The sequence below is a fragment of the Pocillopora verrucosa genome, chromosome 11, assembly GCF_036669915.1.
Source record: "Pocillopora verrucosa isolate sample1 chromosome 11, ASM3666991v2, whole genome shotgun sequence".
In the NCBI taxonomy this organism is placed as follows: Eukaryota; Metazoa; Cnidaria; class Anthozoa; order Scleractinia; family Pocilloporidae; genus Pocillopora; species Pocillopora verrucosa.
In genome coordinates, this window is record NC_089322.1 from 17,972,479 (window position 1) to 17,993,935 (window position 21,457).

General features: G+C 39.6%; 1 protein-coding gene and 1 long non-coding RNA gene across 2 annotated transcripts in view; both read right to left on the reverse strand.

Moving 5' to 3' along the window:
* Window positions 1-407: 407 nt before the first annotated feature.
* Window positions 408-4,072, reverse strand: LOC136284093 (uncharacterized). Its single transcript, XR_010719086.1, has 3 exons — window positions 3,894-4,072; window positions 3,171-3,289; window positions 408-496 (listed from the first exon to the last, which is right to left on the reverse strand). It is a non-coding gene; the product is annotated as an uncharacterized lncRNA (long non-coding RNA).
* A 358-nt stretch (window positions 4,073-4,430) lies between these two features.
* Window positions 4,431-21,457, reverse strand: part of LOC131777200 (cilia- and flagella-associated protein 54) — a 38,495-nt gene continuing 21,468 nt past the window's right edge. The window contains exons 31-59 of the mRNA XM_059093433.2: window positions 20,936-21,040; window positions 20,455-20,558; window positions 20,123-20,308; window positions 19,738-19,843; window positions 18,986-19,246; window positions 18,418-18,653; window positions 17,334-17,707; window positions 17,030-17,218; window positions 16,410-16,497; window positions 15,293-15,475; window positions 14,858-14,924; window positions 14,579-14,779; window positions 14,082-14,168; window positions 13,507-13,629; window positions 13,294-13,350; window positions 12,329-12,480; window positions 12,005-12,123; window positions 11,648-11,733; window positions 11,310-11,400; window positions 10,611-10,779; window positions 9,858-10,096; window positions 9,345-9,463; window positions 8,666-8,845; window positions 7,557-7,836; window positions 7,348-7,456; window positions 6,377-7,176; window positions 5,644-5,976; window positions 5,006-5,223; window positions 4,431-4,819 (exon numbers count right to left, since the gene is read on the reverse strand). Coding sequence (XP_058949416.2) covers window positions 4,691-4,819; window positions 5,006-5,223; window positions 5,644-5,976; window positions 6,377-7,176; window positions 7,348-7,456; window positions 7,557-7,836; window positions 8,666-8,845; window positions 9,345-9,463; window positions 9,858-10,096; window positions 10,611-10,779; window positions 11,310-11,400; window positions 11,648-11,733; window positions 12,005-12,123; window positions 12,329-12,480; window positions 13,294-13,350; window positions 13,507-13,629; window positions 14,082-14,168; window positions 14,579-14,779; window positions 14,858-14,924; window positions 15,293-15,475; window positions 16,410-16,497; window positions 17,030-17,218; window positions 17,334-17,707; window positions 18,418-18,653; window positions 18,986-19,246; window positions 19,738-19,843; window positions 20,123-20,308; window positions 20,455-20,558; window positions 20,936-21,040 — 5,391 coding nt within the window. The 3' untranslated portion in view covers window positions 4,431-4,690. The remainder of the gene's footprint in view (window positions 4,820-5,005; window positions 5,224-5,643; window positions 5,977-6,376; window positions 7,177-7,347; window positions 7,457-7,556; window positions 7,837-8,665; window positions 8,846-9,344; window positions 9,464-9,857; window positions 10,097-10,610; window positions 10,780-11,309; window positions 11,401-11,647; window positions 11,734-12,004; window positions 12,124-12,328; window positions 12,481-13,293; window positions 13,351-13,506; window positions 13,630-14,081; window positions 14,169-14,578; window positions 14,780-14,857; window positions 14,925-15,292; window positions 15,476-16,409; window positions 16,498-17,029; window positions 17,219-17,333; window positions 17,708-18,417; window positions 18,654-18,985; window positions 19,247-19,737; window positions 19,844-20,122; window positions 20,309-20,454; window positions 20,559-20,935; window positions 21,041-21,457) is intronic.

Here is a 21,457-nt window from a genome sequence, read left to right on the forward strand (position 1 = left end):
GTAAATAAATAGTGATATCACAAGAGGACAACAAGTTGATAGATATTAAGTTTATTGACAACAGAGATATGACCTGCGCAAACATATATTTTTTTTAAAAATTGGCGCATGCGTATTTTGGGCGCCGTATTTTTCTAAGTCTTTTGGCGGGAAAATTCGCTACATTTGAACAGATGTTATTTACAGAAAAGATAACGAAGTGTGCGTATTATAAGCGCTCGTAAGTTTTTTGGCGGAAAATTGAAAACGTTTAAACAATCCATAACGCGAGTTAAGCTGACAAAAATTTCCAAAAATCTGCGAAATATTACGTGCTTTCGTTTCGTATCAAGTCCTCGAGTTTGTCAAATGGATCTCAGATCTGACCTTTCATATTCTTGAGAGAAAAACACTTGATCTGTTTTGTACCTCTGAGTAAATCTTTCCTTTCGCCTGTAAGCAAGTCTTCAAGTTGTGTAATTCGTGATTGAAGCATCAGTGATATTCACCAGTCAGTCTTCAAGAAAAAGAAAATAACAATAAATCAACTGAGGCAATGGATCTTATAGCATATAATAGTTGCAGATAACTAGTGAGCTGCAGGAAAAAAAATATGAGTGATAAGCAAAATATCCGTTCATATTAAACGTTAAACCATCAAATAAGGGATTTATTATTCCACTAATTTCTAATGTTTTGTCGTTCAGTTTTCGAAATACATCCTACGGCCTCATCTAAACTTCTTACATATCGATTGTTAAGGCCTGCACGAAAGACGAAAATAATGTCAACGAAACCATTATTATAGCCAACGGAAAAAAAAGCGCTTTAAACTTTGGTGTTGAAAAAGCGAAGCCAAGAAACGGGGGAAAAACCACACAAGTTAAATTGTTCTAAGAGTCCATTTTGTTGTTCCGTTTTCCGTCTGTGTTTTCGCCTTGCTCTACAGCGTAGTACCGTGGCATATTTTGCGCGTTCCATTGCCCTAGTATGATAAAATTACATAGTAGTGGAATAATAAATTTCAATATTTTAACTCTGCAGAGTTTACTCGCCTAAATAAGTGAACGAAACATTAAAAATAACCTGGATTTGTGCGTAAATTCAGTATGATCATTGATCAATATTCTCGTAAATTTTCGAAATGAATATGATATTACACTTTATGCTGTTTCCTACTAAGCTATGCAACTCTGAGCAAACAGGTTCTCGTTGAAATGAAGCAACAATCGGCAATTAATCTCAACCTTCGTCAACAAACCCTCTAGGGCATGACGGAATCAAAATGATGTGATCATATATAATAAGTTATTGGCTGCAACTTTTAGAAAGTAATTCCTATTGGTTTTCGGAGTCTGCAGGAATTTTTAAAATGAAGAAATATTGAGGTCTTGGCCATCTTTTCTACGAGTAAAAAAGTTGAAAAATCCAAGAAGCATCTTCTCGCACAAATTAAAAAGAAATCGTGGTACGTAAAAATTATGTTCAATTTTGAATAACAATAAAAAAATCAACTCCCTTAGTGATGTTTTTTCCGAGAATGAAAAGCTGAATTCAATCTTCCTTTTAAGACATCATTTTTAAGATCATTCTCTAGCTTTAAAGAATTGTTTTGGTTCAAAGGTTCCGTTGGGGACGTTTACGAATCATGTAAAATTAATATTTGAAAAAGTCCTTTACATGACATCAAGTAATCTATTCGTTTAAGGAATTAGTTCCTTTTTAGAAAGTTGTGAATCAATTTTGGATTCTTTTGTTTTAATACCAGAAATGATTCGTGTCTATCACTGCTAGAGAACAAGACCTGTATGATATCGATTTTTCGAAATTTGGATAAACCCTGGGCCTTTTGCTCCCATGAGTGACCAAAATAGAATTTCTCCTTACTATATCGGCACGATATCAAACAGACGATTGATGAGAATAAACAAAAATATCAATTAAGGGACCATTAGTTGATCCAATACCAAATTCTCAGAACTAACATCATTAAAATTGTATGGCAGACAGTAAGGAGAATTACGGATGAGATCTTAGGAGTGAAAGGGTTAAGATGGTATGATGAAGTTCACAGTTTCTCCGCTCTCATGAAAAACTACTTCTGACCAACCAAATTGTTTTAAAAATTTCTATCAATTTTTTTTACTTTTATATCAAAAAAATCTTTTTCACTTTGACTTCTTCACAATTTTTTTTAGGATCGGAAATCTTTTTAGTTGCCAGTTTAAAAAACAAGAAAGAAAAAGACATTGATAAACACGAAATAAACTCGTGCAAGATGGAAACAAAATTACCAAACTAACAGATTCACAGAAATGTAATCTTCAATAATTTCATCAGAGGTCACGTCTCGTTAAAACTTGATTAAAAACCTTTCTGAGATTTAAAATTATTTCTGCCACCAATAACAACTTTATCGGAATAACCTTTTAATTTAGTTTTTGCTTTGAATGCAAGAACATTGAAAAAATTTATTTCCACAGCATTTCTTCGAATTAAGCAAAAAACTTCGCTTGCATTTTTTGTCTGTTTTATTTTGCACTTCAAAACTTAACAATCAGCCTCCCAAGTGTTTTCTCTATTGAATTGATTAAAAAAGGTCCAATTTTGTGAAAAATTGTTTAGGATTCTCACTTAGCAGAGATGTAAAAAGAAATATATATATAAAAAAAGATGACGATACGTAAATTTGTGGAGCTTATTAAAATTTTAGGTATTCGAGAGTTTTAGGGAATAAATTACATTCGAAAGTCCTTATTTTGAACGATATGGAAATTCAAGAAAATTAACATTTTTTGGGCATATTTTTTTGAGCATAGGATTTGCCTCAAAAGCTAATATGGTGACATATTAACTTACATCTCTTATGATCGGCTTGTTCATAAGCTCTCTGTCTCAGAATTAAAGGAGTCTTAAACAGGCACAGCTGTTACTATGGTAACTTGATACCTCATGTGGAAGGTCATAACATGTGGTATATTCTTCTAAAATTTGTATTTTTTTATCAAAATGCAAAATGATGGTAATGATTCACGTAAACAACATTGTTGTAGACTATTTAAAACATCTCAGTCAGATAGTTTTCCTTCTCATTTGACTCAGCCTATATACGAATGCACAAATCCAGATTTTTAAGCTTTACAAGGGCAGATAGTTTAGTAATCGCAAAAACTAAAATAACTTGAACTAACCTTAACAGAAGTCATCCCGTTTTCCTTTCTTCCTCTGAATTTCTTGAATTTGAGATGTACCCATTCTGCGGTTAATACTGTCCTTCAGAATTCCAAATTTTTCCATTCTATGCTTAATGCTGTTTTGTAAAGAGAAAAGGCAATGAAAATGAGTGATTTCAAACCTCTTTAAAGGAAATCACTCTCTATAAATGAAACTCGATGTTCAAAGTGACAAAGGAAATCTTGATTCGGTCTTCCATGACAGAGAGATAGTCAAAATCATCATGAAATAAGTCATGAAAGCAATACAAGTGTAATACCTTTGAAATATCATTACATTCAGCCACACTAGTGACTCGAGATTCTAGATGAAGTTTACACTTTGTATATGGGTGAACTGAAAAGAACATTGCCATTTCTCTAGCTAAAATGCTACTAGTATTGATTACTCTATACATAACTTTAAACGAAGTAAATAAATTTACAGAATTAATGAGTAAAAAGCGATCATTTACGCATGCGAAAAATGCAAGTTTTACGTTGCTGCCCTGTAAAGGTCACGTGGTGCATAAAGAACTGTCATGGCGCCGATTACCGATGACAATATTTTATACATTGCACTGTGTTAATAATATACCACGTCTTTTCCATTTAAGTATAAAATTTGATTTTCAAGGGTAACAACGAAAACACAAACACTGCAAAAGTCTTTCAAATTGAATTAAGACGAGGGTCATTCACCTTGAGAAGATTCCCATCAAAATGCGCTATCGTGAAGTCGAATTTAAACCACTCGATTCGGCAACTTCGAATATACACACGCCAGTCTTGACTTTATAGACGTTTTCCTAGGTAATAGGATTGAATTGACGAGTTTCCCAGCCACTGAGTAGCCGATGAAACCGCTTTAGTCTCTTGTCTTCCCAAAGCTTGTTCCACGTGCAAGAACTCTCGCAAATATGAATATTAACTTGAAAAGTCATTTGTAATTCATATGAGTTTTACGTTCCCAAGGCCTTTTTCTCTGCTCATGAGGTCAGAGCGAGAGGCTGAAGAGCAAAGACGTGCTTTATTAGGGAATTAAAAAAAAATGCGGGTGATTAATTTCTTCTAAAATATCACCCAGCTGAAATGAAAACTATCTAAATTTGCATTTATTTGTTTGAACTGAGACATTCATATTTAAAATCGAACCAATACAGGTTTTTCAAAGATTTATAATTTGTGCCGAGCCTAAGTAATTAAATAAACTATTTACGGAAAAGATTATATGGACACTTCACTGTGAAAATAATCTTTATTTTATCAGGAATGCAATAAATATCAAACGCCATGTTAAAATACAGCTCCATTATGCAGTCCAAGTGAATATACAACAATTTAAATCTGTGAAACAAGATAAATATACCGCACGAACACTCCACTGTATGATGGCTTTTTCATTCCATTTCTTAATCCTCGCTAAAAGTTTCAAGAAAAAAATGTTTGTCAACGTTTTTTCCGCCTGCCTGGACAAACTTAAACAAAAATTCCAAAATTTAATTTTCCAGAAGGGATGAAAGCCAAGTATAAAATGCCTGTGTTGTTTTGGAAAGGTTCCCGCGACTTGGGTCAAACATGGCTTCGAGACAATCCACGTTCTGGAGATTGACTTCAAATGGTACTTCCTGTAACAAAAAAACATCCACATGAGTAACAGAAAAGAAAGAATGGCCGACGATTAACGAATAGCCACACAATTGTTGCAGAAAGTCGAGTATTTTTCTACTGTTCTTAATGGTACCCTGGGTCTTCGTGAAACCAAACTTACATCCCCTCCCATGTTACAATGACAAAAATGATCACGTGTTCACCTCAACTGGAACTGGCACTTCACGTTGTAACAAGGCTCGTATTTCACTCAGATGCTCTCTCAGCAGGGCCCTTATGTGATCGTCCTTTCTTTGCTTAGCTGAGAGAGCCCTTATTCCCATGCTCTTCTTTTTACGCGATGTAACCCCAGTCCCAGAGGGTTTCTGTTCCAAATTTCCAGGTACCATCAATTGCGCAGGATCCGTTTTGGACGGACGGCCTAAGAGGTAAACACATAATTTAAAATTCATCAACACGTGTTCTCCTAAAATTATGAACTTGAGTGAGGAGAAATATAACTATTAACTGATAGGTCATGATATATGGCATGAATCCAAGTTCTCATGACTGATTTCAAAAGAAATATGTGGAACCAGAAGGGAGATTTGATATGTCGATCGCTTTCCTTTGAAAGAGTAAGTCGCACGACGGAAAACAGCTGTTTGATTCTCGAAAATTTCTGAGAGATATTGAAAGGGTTGTTACTAGTCGGACAGCATTCGGGCATCAAAGCATTTCAAGCCATGAGGCACCATTCTAATCTTCTTAATCTTCGGGTTATCAATGCAATTTACGTAGTTACTTTTACTTTCACTACGTATTGATAAAATATTTTATTCTTCTCATAAAAATCGTTTACCCTTATTTTGTTCAGGATTTCCAGGTCCCGTTTGAGAGCTCTGCACGGGTGCTAGGTCGTTCTCGGCTTTTTCCAACGTGGCCATAAGCTTTTCGTGGAGGGCCTGAGCACGAGACTCTATCACGTGATAAAGCCCGGCCTTGACTTGACCGACGAGTGGGTTCGCCGAAAGATCAAGAGCTTTATTGTTAAAGGCATACAAGACACAAACTGCTCTGTGGCGCTCTGACTGGGAGTCCGCTGGATCTTGGACAAACACACAGTCAAGCTCTGGTTGAAACCATTGGATACACATCTCAAAGTCACTAGCTTTGGTAGACTTGTCTATAAGATCTAAGAAAATCAAACAGTAATTACGGTTGAAAACAGTAAGAATATGACGAAAACAAGCATATAGTAGCCTACCATTAGATCAGCAATCGTTTATCGCCTGGGAAGGGGAGGGTGGAGGATATTTTTTTGGGGGGTAATTACATGGTTTTCAGGAGGGGACCGTTGGAAGATCAGTCGTCACCAACAGTTTATAAAGAGGGGACTAAATCAAATCGACTGCAAATTAACTACTAAAGAGGGAGGGGTGGTAAAATATTACAGAGCCATCAGTTAAATATTATCGTGACTCAACCAAACCCTCTAGCCCTCCTCTAGACAATAAATAATGAGGGGTCCCTTAGAAAGACCAAAGTCTCTGTGACATTAAGCTTCTCACAATACAAAAACCCAAATAACATACCAGCTTTCTTTGAATTATCTCCTGCTAGGTCAGTCTGTAAAGGCTGGGTCACCGTCACCTGGGGTCCGTTTGCATGTCCGTAATTCACCAAGACCTCTGGGGGAGATACCCCACAGCACTCTGCAGCATACGGCCCCAGCTCGCTCCTTAGGAACGAATGCATGTTGGAGAGCTTCAAAGCTTTGTTTGCGCTGAACAAAGGTAAGACCGATGTGCTGCCCCTTGAGGATAATTCTCCGTCCTCCGAATGCACGCCGAGGGCAGCGTACGAACACTGACGGCGAAGCACGGAAAGATACCCGAGGAGATGAAGCCAGGTGATTTGTACACGGTTGGAATTGTTAATAGTGGTTCCCATGGTGACAATTCCATCCTGAGCAAGCAAAGCACCATTCTCCGAATTTTTAATGACGTCATCGGTACCCAACAGGTCGAACAGCGCGAGACCTGGAACTGAGTTGGCAGCTTTCTCCGAGAGTTTCAATGCGGTGATTTCAGGATCTCCAGTGAGAATCCCGATCTTGTATTGAGCAGAAGACACCACCCCCGCAGCACGAATAGCAGCCCAAGCTGTCCTCATTTCTTGGTCCAGTTCCTTGTTCTTTTCCCGCGTTTCTTTCTCCTTCTTTCCCTTTTCCTTAGCGCTTCCTTTCTTGCTGATCTTCCGGCCTCCTTCCTTAGCGCCTAAGGTAGGGGACTCTGCAGGTCTGGGCGGCTGCTCGGGTGTCTTAGGAGGCTTGAGAGTGTTGGCGTTACTGATGAGGACCAGCGCCATCTCCAGATAGGCGTGCTTCATTAAACTGAAGAGATAAAAAACACCACAGTAAGAGGAGATTAAACTGATGAAACACAATTGCATGAAAGCAAGGGAGGATGAAAAGGAAGTTTTTTTAAATCTAAGATTTTCTGCCAGATACATCCGGGACAGCAAAGGAGAGATAGGGAGGGGTCCAAGGGAGGGGCACACTTACCCAAGATCGTGGTCAGAAATAAAGGTGCACTGTACAGCTTCCACCAGTGTGTTCACTACCGTACGGGGAGATATCTGACCACTCGGAAGCATCTGCCTTTGAACTTGACCTGGTCGAAACAAGTGAAAAAAGTATCATAAACAAGAGTGTAATGAGGATTACTACATAAATACTTAAAGTCAAAGATTAAAAGGTAAGGGCACACTTACCAAGAGTCAACAACAGCTGCGCTTCAATAGGTTTCCGCTGACAAGCAGCGGTTCTTGCCAGTTCAAGCCCTAGTTCCAGTTCTCTGACTGCAGTCTGCCACTCGACTGGAATGACGTTCGAGTCCCGATCATGTTCAGACAGGTGGGTTTGTTTGGTGAGAGTTCGACCGATACGAAGTTTAAGGTCAATCAGAGGGAGAAGCTGTCGGAAATAGATGTTATGTAGAGGCCTAACAGGAGATGTCTCCACCAGATTTACATCGCTTCCAGACTGGGTCAACTATTAGGAACCAAAAGAGAAAAATAACGTGAATGAAAATGTCTATAAAAATGAAACAAAATGGCATCAATTGCGATGAAATAAAGTCAAATGTCTTTTCTTCAGTCTGTTCTTTTATAAAACTGCGGACATTTTTAACATTTTCTTGAAATTTCATTCATTCGATCCAAAAATGGTTCTATCAATATGTACCCTGCGGCAAAATCTGACTTTTGAGTTTTGGGAAATAGTGCTGAACCCTTAACCTCCCATAGGTGACCAAGACAAAATTTCTCTTTACAACATCAATACAATATCAAGCAGACATCTGATGGGAATAAAATCCAAAATCCAAAATCACAAAATATGAACTGTATGGAAGACAGTAAGGAGAATCACTGATGAGATCTTACAAGTGACGGGGTTAACAGATTTCGAGCAAGAACTGTAAATAGTTGTGATGTGTGAAAGCAAAAATAGCGATGAATTCTTCGGCAAGGCACTTTTCTTAATTACGTCATTTCTCTACCCAGGAAATATTCGAGTTGTGAGAAAAATCTCACTTGTGACGGAGTGGCACCCAATCCAGAGGAACATCAGTATGTATATTCTCCACACTGTTCTCCATACATTCTCTAAGGCGCTGACAAGGAGAATTTGTCGAACAATCAAGAACTTCTTCTTTTGGCGGTAATTTCCTTTTTTTCTCATGACCTAAATGTTTGATTCGGGTGTGATATTGTAAGGAGAAATTAGATGCTAGGTAATCTTAAGGGTTAAGGGGTTAAGAGACTTTGTACTTGGACAAATTTTCCACTTAAACTCTTTTCCTTGAATCACCGATCATTACCTGCTCAAGTAAATAAGTCATAGCTCTTGTGTACGCTGACAGAGGGTCGTTAAGATACGACATGGTGGAAGATATGTGACCCGAAGGTCTGATATCAGCGTGCTGAATGATCGTCAGAGCCAATAACTGTTTTCCTGAGAAGGACAAAGCAGGACTCTGCTCCAGACTGAGAACGACTTTCTGTAACGGGAACAAACAAACAGCTCAAGAGCTGGTACAAATGTTGAAAAAGAAACGAAGAAATCTTTATTGGATAGTCTGGAAAATGAAGATTCCTATCTCACTGCTGAAAAAATTATTTCAAGTTCAAAGACTGTAAAATGAAATCGAATTGATCAAATTGTCTGTTTCTTACCACCTCTATTTAACTACTTTCTTGTACGCTACTTATTTATTGATTGATTGATTGATTGGTTTTTATTTGCAGTTGTTCTTTAAATTCCTTAATTTCTAGTCTTTAACCTCTTCATCTATGTAATAATCAAGTAGTCATCAAGTCTTCAGTGATCAGTTGATTGATCTGCCTCAACTGGCAAATCTGTTAACTGCGGGTCATCTTATTTTTTTATTTTGTAATTAAATGAAAAAAATGTGAAGTGCGAAATCATTTTCCTTGCCTACGGTCAAACACGAATTATTCAACGTTTATGTAAAAGTTCTTAAGTTTCATTTGTTCTACCTCTAGCGTTTCCAGCAAGTCAGGCCCCATTTTTCCTTGTTGTAAATTCTGGACTACACTCAACAAGGAGAGTTCAGCCATAAGTTCTATGTCACCAAATGCTTCTGCTTCGTCCAAACCTGTTATGGATATTGAAAAGAAATATTCTGGTCAATGATGCCATAAAAATTGCGAAAGGGGGAAAGTAGAATACTCCAGGTCGCTTCATAAAATAGAAACTATGATGAGATCCTTTTGCTTCGTATGATATAATATTCTCGTATCACTTGTCACCAGGTTTGGTTATCTGGATTTGTAAAAGAAATTTCGCCTGATGGCTATTGATCAAGGACACTTTAGTGTCAAAAAACATCGAAGATAATCCTTAACTTGTAAAGACAGATAATCAATGATGGCAATAGTTCCTTTCAAGCGATTGGAGATGTCAACACTGCAAATAAAAGTGAATGTCTACCTAAGAAAAGCTAAACCTAACACACGACTCTTAAAACTTCAAAACAAACCCAACGTTACCTTGTTGACAATGATGCAAGCATGTTCCAATAGAGCTGGTAACACTTCTTGTCGAGCCCCCTAATTTCCCCATTCCACTGTCCTCTTCTGCGAGTCCATGAGCCAGGGTCAGTCTACAAGTGAGCCACAGCCTAGCATCCAACCTTGAACGCGCTTGGTTGTGGAAATAGTGGTCCCCACCCCACCCTGAGACGGTACTATGCGCGGATCGGACTTGGCTAGACATGAGGGAAGGAGCACTGCAAAGAAATAGAAACAATTCAACTTCTTGAGGTCACAATTATGTAATGCCTCCTTACAGTGTCAATACATCATGGGGCAAATAGGTGATAAGGAAAAAAAAGGGTTAAAACAAAAGGGTGTTCTCTCGATTTAGCCCTTAAACCCTATAGAGAAAACTGTATAGAGAATGTGCATTCTGTTGTTAAGATGCAAAAGGTTAAACGTAATTCTTATATTTAATTTATGAAAATAAGGAACTTGTTTTTCTAAGTCTCAGTGGTTATCGGTGTTCACACTCAAGATTGAGATATAAATAAGGGTAAACTTAACAAAGCCTTTGTATCTGTACCATAGAAAATTCTGTAACAAGGGAAACAAAACAGAATGTTTCAAGCCCCTCTCTTCTGTTCGTTTGATCCAGCTTTACAACAGGCTTCAAGTTCGTAGAGTTACCACAACTTTCACGAAACAGACCCCCGATCTTCGAAAGTAAGGGGTTAAATTCTCAGTGATCACATGTTTTCCGCTTACCGTTTCTCTAAGTCCAGCTCATTCAAAATCGCAGCATCTTCCAACGCTCTCATGCACGCATACACAATGTTACCGCTAGTTAGAGCATGATGTCGCTGACTGGCAATTTCCGCCAGCTCAAGTCGAGAGAGGCAAATCTGTTCCAGATCCACAGAGGACATACTTAGCGCTGTCAAAGAAAAGAAAGAGTCTTTCAAGTTGTTTCCTAGGTCTGAAACAAAAGCTTTAAATAAAGATTCGCTAGAGAAGGCAAACGCCATTTACAGGGAAAAAAACAAAGGAAAACAAGGGTAATCATGAATGTAGGGCATTTAGACAAATTGCGCGTGACAAAATTGAAGAAATTCGCTGCGATTTTTCGAGACGTAAAACTGCACTGAACCTCCTTTAACCCTTCCGCTACCAGGAGTGACCAATGAGTAATGTCTCCTCACAATGTCAATATATTGTCGAGAAGAGACGTAATGAGAACAAAGATAAGCATCAGCCAAAGGATATCGTTTGATGGAACACTAAATTCTTAGCGCGAAGATTATGATAAATGTATGTCATACAGTGAAGAGAAGTGACAATTAAATCTTGGTGTCAGAGAATTTGTAAAAATTACGGAATGTCGGTGACTGATGCTTCGAAATCGTTTTGGAACCAGATTATGTCAACAAATAGAAAATCAAAGCTGAAAACCCCGAAGTTACTTACGCTCATCTTCAAAACTGGCTTGGTCTGGAGCGTCTGACAGGGAGTCACACAAATTTGTCAATATTAATTCTGCTGTAGCCAATAAGAAACCCTGTAAAACAAGCATGAACATCAGCAACTTAGAAGAAACTCATATTCCATTAGTGTTACAACAGAGCAAAAAGCAAATTATATCTTATCGTGCAGTGTTTGAATTCTAATAAACCGGCGAGTAGGAATGTGTTGGAGAGAAACTGATATTCCATTAGTGTTACAAAAGAGCAAAAAGCAAATTATTTCTTATCGTGCAGTATGTTCGAATTGCAATAAAACGGCGAGTAGGAATGCGTTTAATTTACCTTAATCAGTTCTGGGGTAATGGTCGCTGGATCAATCAGCTTTCGTCTTTGAGCGACTTGACTGCTCTTAAGACTTATAACTTCATCTGAAAAAATGGGAGAAAAATCTCAAGTTTAGTAGTTGCTTTAGATAGAAACATTATGTGTTGCGCGATTTGAAGGAGGGAATTGGGCGTATTCATACCAGCTGAGGGGCACAAACCAACAAACTGGATTCCTCAAGGGCTTACAAGCTCCTCACAGGGGTGGAGTAGAGGCAGTGATAGGGAGATTGCTATTTTGATAGAGGTGTAAATCTAGTCTGTGTAATGTCTCGCCGGTTTTGAGACCTCTTCTCTCGACTATTTTGCGTATTACCGCTGGACTTTTTCTTGGGGTTTTTCTTTCCAGTTGGAGACTGGGACGGTAGAGGGGGAACTGGTAACTCGAGCAATGCAGCTTCCTCTTCTTCCTTAGCCTCCAGATAACGGGTGAGTCTGAAAGAATTAAATAACATGGCTGAAATTCTTGCGGGAAACCTTTAAGGGAGGTACCGCTATCCATAATGCATATAAGTATTCTTCTCTTTGAATGGGCGTTCAATTTACTTAGAAGTTAGAACACTCAATTTTTCAATGCTCTACGGCTCAGACACCAGTTATACGTCAAGTGTCCAAGTGCTAGTGGTAAATCAGTACATACTCTTGGTGGCAGTCTGCTGGTATGGCATAAACTGTAGCCGCGATGGCGATCATCAGATGCGCATGGGCAATTGTGAGCTGTCCAGTAAGTTGTGGACCGTAAAGTACTAACAAGGACGGTTGCAGACGGTGATCCAACAAGTAGTTCAAAACCTGGAAATGCAATAAAAAAATGTAACTAGATTGATAATCAAATTGACTGCAGCAATCGGCTGACAGTCAATCCGTCAGTTATTCAGTTGGTCAGTCACGCTGTGCGTCCGTCTATGATCAGCCATCTACTCAGCTAGCCAGACTATCAGTCCGTCTGTACGTCAGACAGTCAGTCGGTTGGTTGATCAGTCACTCTTTAAATTAGCCAGTTCGTAGTCGGTCAATTGAGTTTTAAGTTCTTTAGATGTCAAGTAATAAATCATTAACAATCTATAGTCTTTCTCATTAGCAATCGTGGGAATCTCACATGATGCGTCATCAGAATGATGCACATGGAAAAAGAAGATCTTTCACCCTTTAGCCCCTAAGAGTGACTAGTATCTAATTTCTCCTTACTATATCACCCCTGAATCAAACATGGAGGTCATGAGAATAGAGGAGATGATCAACAACTAAAGCAGCTCTTGATTGATAAACAAATTCTCCTTGTCAGCCTCTTTGGAAATGTATGGAGAACAGTATGGAGAATATGCATACTGATCTTAGGGAGTAAAGGGTTAAGGCCGACTTCTATTATGGTACCAGATTTGGTAAAATTCATTGCGATGGTTTTCGCCCGGCGAAGGAACCATCGAAAACAAGACACAACTAACTCAACTCAAGGAAAAAGTTACGATCATTGATTTCCATTCATATCTTTTCTGACCAGTCACATTACATGTGAAAAGCAACTTTATGCTCTAGTGGAAGAAAAGGATACCTTACAGTGCTATCTTTGAGTAAAAAAAAAGGATGCCATAATTAGTCACTTACTGCTAAGTTGCCCACACTCATAACAGACTCCTTGTTATTGAAAACAGGCGGAGGTTTCTGCGGAGAATCAAATGTTCCACGTTTAAACAATGCACTGTATATATGACGTGAACAAAAGCAAAACGAAATAGCATCGCAAACGATTCAGTTGACCAAAGAACGTAAATACAATGGCAAACTGACAAAGTTATCTTGCAGACAACAAGGAAATACCGTTTTGTTTTCTACTGTTCTAAAACCGCCGTCAGAAACTTTAGGAAGCTTTTCTCCACGAAGTAAAGACGTCAAAACTCTTGTTGCTTCTGAGAACATCTCAAGATCGGTGAGGACACGGACCTGAATGCAAAAATAAAAGTTATGCTTTAGAATCTAAGAACCTCAATAGAGAGAACCGTAGCGACAGTGGTGTAGAGACTATATCACTTCATCGCAGCTTTTAACTTGAGTAGGACTTCAAGCCCTGTTTTCTATCTACGCCTTTCATATTCACGCGATCAAACTCCTTCGTCGAATGAACGCCGCAGATAGACACAAAAAGATAAATCAACGCCGCCCTCGAATAAAGCGCATCCAATCCGTAGGAAGGGTCGTTCTTAAATAGTTAAAAAAGTACCACGCTTCTAAGTAATAATCTACACTGTCCTTCATTCCTTTGGTAAACAAATGAAAAACCATACCATCCGATCCCATCTCGGTAAAAAAAGTGATACATTGGTGCTTTAAACAGTCCTTTTAGTTATTCATAATTCCAAGACTCCTCACACGAGTAACAAAAGGCAGGTTCTCACCCTGAGAATTCTTATATCCACAGATCGTTGCAAGTCACGTGCCACATGTGTGGAGAAGTACAAACACAGTGTGATCAATGGAAGAACCTGGCGAAAAATAGAAGCAAAACAACATTCCATTAATATAGCGACACACTTCAAAGAAAGTAAACAGCATTTGTTTGAAAGCGAAAGAGAATGACTCAAACAGCTGCTAGAGCTTATCTCGGTTTCCTCACAGTAATTGTAAGCTGTAACTTAAATAACTAGGAATATTAGCACATCTTCAAGATAGGTAAGTGATCGATGGCAAGTTACAACTTCACCTCCCCCCCCCTCCTCATTATCATTTCGTCAATTTTTCCTAAAGGCCAACCATACCACATTTAAAACACAGTGACCAGGTCAGAATTCGAACCCAAACCTCTCGCTCCAAAGCAAAGCGTAATATCAATTTCGGGTAAGACCACTGCGGCTCCTGTTTTAAGGAAATAATTTTTCTGCAATAGCTCTCTTACCGTTATGAGGTATCTTGCTCGAGCCAGTTCCTCTGTGATCCATCTAAGCGCGGCCAGAACTGACCGTCCATTACTTCTAAAAGCGTCGGACAGAAGATCAATCCCAGGTATTAGTTCGGCCACCTCGCACCCAGCCCCTACCTCGTATAAAGCATAGTCTTTGTCCGCTGTGGGGTGGGGTAACGAAGAACAGAACAACGCCTGAAAAGAATTGAAAACGTCATGGAAATGCAAACAGAAGTCTACAAGAGGAAACAACGAGGATAAAGCTTCTCTCACCTTGAAGAATGTCGCGGAAAGGAGACAACATTCTAATCGGAGACCAAGGTTGGATGTGTGAATGTATCTGTAGAATAAAAGAATAAGAAAATCAGATGTCATAGAACTGATTACAGAATGATGAGAAGAGAAATCAGAATATAAGGTCATGACTTGTTTCTGAGGTCTACTCAAGGATAAGGCGAACGCATTAAGAAGCATTGCTTAATCCTTTCACCCGTGAGAGTGATGGCACCAAATTTCTCTCGACAGTGTTTTTTGCTGCATCAAACATCTAAATTATAAGGATAAATGAAATGATCACCATCTCAAGCTCTTGATTGTTAAAAAAATTTTCCTTGTCAGCACCAACAGTACGAAGAAAACGCCCTCTGGTGTTAGGTAGAAAAGGGTAAAAGCTACTTAGGAGTTTTTTACGCCTTCTTATTGACTTACTGTGCGATATTAGCGGCCAATACACCTCCTAAGAGACATCCCCATAGCCCACATCTCTGAAGAAGAGCAGCACCGGGCTTGAGTGACGTATCAGATGATGACGTCAAATCACGCCACGTTTTGAGCGAATCTGCTGTGTTGAGGATCGTGTCTAGAGACTCCGCCCACCACTTGTATGCAGCCCTGTGTTGGGTTCGTAAAAAAAGAAAAAATAGCAAGTTGTATTTTTCTGATCAAGCAGTTTTCCACGATTGTCACGCATACATTGTATGTACACTTTGAAAAAAGTATCAATGAAGACTGATCTTTTCAAGAAGTTTGTGACTGAGTTTATTTCATTCATCGGTGTAATATGCCACAACGACAATTGCTTAACCCTTTAACTCCCCGATCAAATTTGTAATTCTCCTTACTGTCAACCATACAATTCTTATAATGTCAGTTTAGAGAACTTAGTATTGGATCAACTTACTATCCCCAAATTGATATTTGTCTTAATTCTCATCTCTTAGCTGGTTGATATTGTATAGATATTGTCAGGAGAAATTCTGTCTTGGTCACTCATGGGAGTTCAAAGTCGTGCACCATAGGAAAACTTGTCATCATTATCATATCCTTTCGTTTGTTTGCTTTCGTCATTTATGGTCGAGATAAAACCATGACTTTAAGGCGCTAGAGGAGTTTCTTTCACATCACTTGATGGGTAAAAATTTTCCCAGAGTGTGCGCTATTTCTATCACACAAGATTTCTGGATTCCAGCAATTTTACATATCCGGGAAATTTACCAATTTGTTCCTCAGTGCCTTTTTCCAAGGCAAACACTACCACTGAAATTATCATCCCTATTATCATTGTTATTATCATAATATATTATTATAACTATCATTATCCTCATTAGTATTATTATCATCACTGTGACTATAACCAAAATTATTATCGCTGCTACTAAACACGTCTTTCCATAAAAAATACCGGTCAAAATCGTAGTGAAATATATCAGATGTAGAGCACCGGGAAAGATGCAACAAGTGGGAAGCACAGTCTACAATCATGAATGAGCCTAAAAATAATGACAATGACTAGAAAAAAACTCATTAATCGCAGTCAAGTACAAACCTAATATTCCCACTGTGAAACATTATGTTACCCAGTTCATGCATGGCTTGAGCAGCCAGACTCTTCTGTTTGCGAAACTGTAACATTTCTGTAAAGAACAAACATAAAGTTAACAATTCCACTTAGCTCCCGCTCCGGGTGGCTCTAGCTTTTAAGCCTGTTGATAAAACCCTATCGGATAATTTCATATATCAAAGCTGCTGGAAAATTTTTGGGGTGCTGTTGATCATGCTTTCAACTTCTAAATCTGTAGATGAATCTATTGTGTGTGAGAGTATTTCAGTGTAGTATTGTTCACAAGATGGTGATCAATATAACCCTTTACTCCTTCACATGATCATACATATTCTCCTCTCTGTCCTCTCAGCATTTCCTGTGTTACTGGCATCGTTTGCCAATCAGGAGCTTCCTAAATTGGCGATCATTTCCTTTTATACTCATGACCTATTCACTTGATTCAAGGGCGATAGAGTGAAAAGAAATTAGATGTCACCCTTAAGGGCTGACTGGTTAATGAACATCAAACTGAAAGCTACAGAAAAATATTTTGACGTACACTTGCATTTTAAACCCTTAACACGCTTATCATTTTTAAAACAAATCTATCGTAGGAAGCCTACCAATTGTCTTATCGTAGGAAGCAATTACCACAGCCAGTTGCGATGGTTGAAGTGTAAATGTTTGCACATCCTCCACAGAGTCAAACGTTTCTTTCGTTAAATCCAGTGGAACATCTGTGGGAGGTTTCACTTGGCTCGGTAAGAACCCGACACGGGATGACCCGCGTTGCACACGGGTGCTTGTCCCGCCTAGGGAGGGAACATATTGATACAGAGGCCGTTGTTATCATTACGATGAGCAATGTTTCATCTGAGCGATTCCATCCTCTGCTTTTACATTTACTTGCATATCGTATTCTCTTACCTTCCTGCTGGCCCGCGAGGTAACACAACAAAAGCTGTCGACTGTGATCTAGAGACCGCGCAGTGTGATGCTTCAACTCAAGGGCCTGGTGCAAAGCCTGGAGGCTTTTATTCACATCCAGAGGGACTGAGACGAGTCTCAGCGCGTCCACACTACCGCGGTACACATCATGGCCTTCAGGATCAATATGCACCGCGGGCTCAATTGACATGTACTCAGATGGCTTTATGAAAAACTCTTCAGCAATACCCGTTTCCTTGGATATAGTGATGAGAGGTTGACTTCCTGACGGACCACCGTGGTCATTGATTTGCTCCTGAAGTTTTCGTTGTGCGACGATAAGGAGAGGTAGCACTGACTCGGCATAACGACTCCTGGGAACAAACGAGAAAGTTGTGTCAGAATGGCGGCGTACCTCTGCTGAAAACCTTGCAAGTAGCTCACGCTTTCTCCTTGCATTAAAGGTGATAAATTGTCACGCTAGTGTCATGAGCAATGTCATGCACTGGAGAATCAATAAACAAATTTAAGGTAACGAAGGAGATAGTTTTCAAATAACACTTTTCAAAATAAAAAGGTTCATCTGCGTTGAACTGCCAATCCGAACAAGGAGTCAATAAAGAATAAAATTAACCATTTTACTACTGTAAGTGACCGGCTTTTAATTTCTTCCTGAAGGATAATTTTTTAATTCAGTGTAACGGTCATGAGAATAAACGAAATAGCCTCCAATTCAAGAAGCTGCTGATTGCCAAAAAAATCCTTCTAACCAATATGACAGGTGATGTAAAGAGAACAGAGGGCCTTAAAAGACGCGAAAAAATAAAGACCAAGACACAGTTGAAAGCAAAGCCAACGATCAAATAGATAGAATGAACACCGAAAGTGAAAAAAAGTGAAAAAAAAAAAGTGAGAGGACTGCAAGGAGAAAAGAAGTAACAGTGGTATTCCAAGACTTGTCCAAAATTTGAGTATGTCATGTGGTTGGTAAAGAGATAAACGATGCAATTCTGGCTACTTTCGACATTCAACTGAAAAAAAAGCTCAAATATGAAATGTTTATAGATCCTCAGTTTGTTCTTACCTGGTTAGCGCATTGAATCTCAAGATAATACTGACAGCCCTTTCCCATTTCCTCTCGTAGAACAACATCTCCACTGCGTAGAGGATAAACCTCTTCAGCCAGCGAGTATCCGCAACATTCGAGTTGTCCAGCGGTATCTCAAACAACAAACTCGCTCCACCTCTCTCATCTTCAACTCCTCCCATCAGGCCTTGCTTCTCATTAATCAACAGATCTCCCCTCTTCACTTTGTCACGCTATTGAAAAAAGGGAGAGAATGAGTCACGTTAGAAGGCAGCGAGGATGTCACGCAAATGTCTACCAAACTCACGGCCACCGAGAGTCAAGATACAATTCCGGCCTTCGAAAGATTTAAGAAAATCATAGCCCAGAGTTTAATGAAGTGACCGGCGTTGGGGGCAAAATTGCTTGACGAGGAATCAACATTTGGTGTAGTCGGAATGCAAAGGGGGCCGACATCACATGGTTTTCAGGGGGGAACAGAGAGGGATCACTCGCTAACAGTGTGTTAAGGGGGAGGGGGGACTAAAGGAAATTGACCCCCCCCTACTACACCAAAGATTCATACCTTTTTATTTTGTTCAGATTCTGTTTTTGCCTGCTCTTGAATCAAAACCATCATGTCCAACAACCTGTCCGCCCCAAAATAGAACTTCTGCCACAGGGCCTTTCTCAGAACATCGATATCAGTGCTTCCTTCAGCCAAAGGGTCCTCAGCGAGGTGGAGCGTCCCTGCCACGACTCGCATGAGCACCGTTTGAGTCATGTTCCATAGGGCTCGGCAGGCGTTCTGTAGCATGATCCAGTACTTGCCACGATAAGTCAATACCTATGAATATATCGTTTGCCAATCACTCTTACGTCTAAAGTGATAAATCACGTTGAATAACTCTGTGAGGATAATTGGCTGATGTACGGGTGAAATTATTTCCAACATAAGAGCACTTTACAATCGGGTACAATCAAAGTGCTTTCAATTGAGTGTCAGAAAACCAAAGTCATTACAACAACAATGAGAAGAGGGGTAAATACCCTTAAGAACCAATAAGAATTCAGATTAAAACCAAGCAAATTGCTCAAAGCGCGGGTAAACGCAGGTGGCCAAGTCGCGAACCAAAAGTGAGACTTGCCTCAACGAAAACGTCGCGAGACAAGTTCACCTTGCGAGTGTTACTGCCAGGGAGGGATTTTTCGTGAAAAGTACTGGGCCTACAGGTAACAATTGAATACGAGCCTAACTAATTTTTGAGACGGAGATTCTGAAAAAGGTATTGAATTGTTCCTTGAAGTGTTTTAATAAAACTGAATTTTTGTTCTTACAATGGCTCGTGATAAATGGTCCAGCGCGGAGAGCAGGAAGAACATGGGTGACTTGCTTGCAGTGGAACCTTCACTTCCGGTGACCCCTGTTACTCTGCTACCAGTCCTGTTTGATCAAAGTGTCATGTCAGTCAATTATTCAATCAGTCTGACGGACAGTCAAACCGTTAATCAATCGATCCATAGGGCATTCCTTTAGTCTTTTAGCAAGTAAAAAAACAAGTGAGGTAATCAGTCAATCAACACGCCAAGACCATTCAAAAGAACAAAAAAACAACAACAATAACAAGGGAAAAACAAAAATTGGAACTTTTTTATTCACCGACAGTACGACGCATGGTACTTAGGGAGGCTGTGAAGGGATTCTACAAGATCTAATACTTACCTGGTCCCCTCCCGTGGGTGTGACCGCGACCCTGTTGGAGCACGCTGAGAAAATGGCGTATCCCTCGCTGATCCGCTAAAACCCATGGGGGGCTCGGGTGAGGCTCTTCTTGACGCACCAGCCCACGACACTATTAAGGTCCCGGATGTAGCATAGCCAAACCAATCAGGATCCATATACGAAGGCCTAGGAAATAAAAATGGAAATAAAAAATCCAACAGCGTCCTAAGATTGAAGAAGAGATGTTCACATGTCTGTTACTAATATCTGATGGTGTTGTAAACTACAGGACTGGTAAAAGAAATCAAACTTTATAAACTCGTGTATCAAACCTGTATAACGGGTTTTCGGCGTCTCCTACGTCTGCCAAACGTTGTCCACTTTCTACTTTGTCAAGAAACAAATCAAAACTTGCACCCGCCAGAAGAATTCCCATCTGAAAAATGATGAAAACAGACAACAACGATGACGCTATCAGTAAACAGACCCTCTATTTTTCGCTTGGCCATTACGCCCGATCATTCAGCAACCATTTTCGGCTACAGTCAGAATAGCCGACGGTTTTGACCCGCTACCAGCTGTGAATGACAACCGTCTGACATTGAGTTTAGGGCAATGACCAGACTTGCGGAAAAAAGGAGGGGGTATTACGCCACCCAAGCCGAGCCCCACATAATCAGAGCAGACTGAGTAAACACTGATCTTTTCTGCTATCTCACTATAATAGGTGGCAAGGAAAGCAAAGACTTTCTATTCTTGAATGTTTATTGCCATAGTCATCTAACATCAAAACATATTAGTACAAATCTGCACCTGGGCTCTCCAAGGCAATTCTTCGCAGCTGACGGCTCGTAGCTTTTTTCTTCGCTGTGATGATCGCCAGTATTCTGGCAAAAAGCCCTGAAGTCGTTCAATCGCCTTGAAAGAGCGAGAATAAATCAGTCGTGTAAGAAATATAGTCATCGTAAAAGAGAGAGGCTTATGATTTGTACTGGTCCATGGCTGCCTGAGAACATCTCAGTTTCTGAGACATGAAGTGACCAGGGGTATCGCTACCCCCCCTCCTCTCTTCCCCCTTCCCCGCCAAATGGATTACCTGTCCGTCTCAGGTTATCTCCTCAGTGGTTTGTTAACATTCCCTGAGAGTTTGGTACCCATTTATACTACAGGGTGAGGAGGGGTACTGTAAATTTAGAATTATACCCAAAAACACAACACAGTGACCCGCCAGATCTCGAACGTGACGAGAAAAACAAGTCTTACAGGCAAATCGACTAATCGAAATAAGAAGAAAAAGATTCCCCCTCCCCTTCCAAAAAGGGAAACAACTCTGAA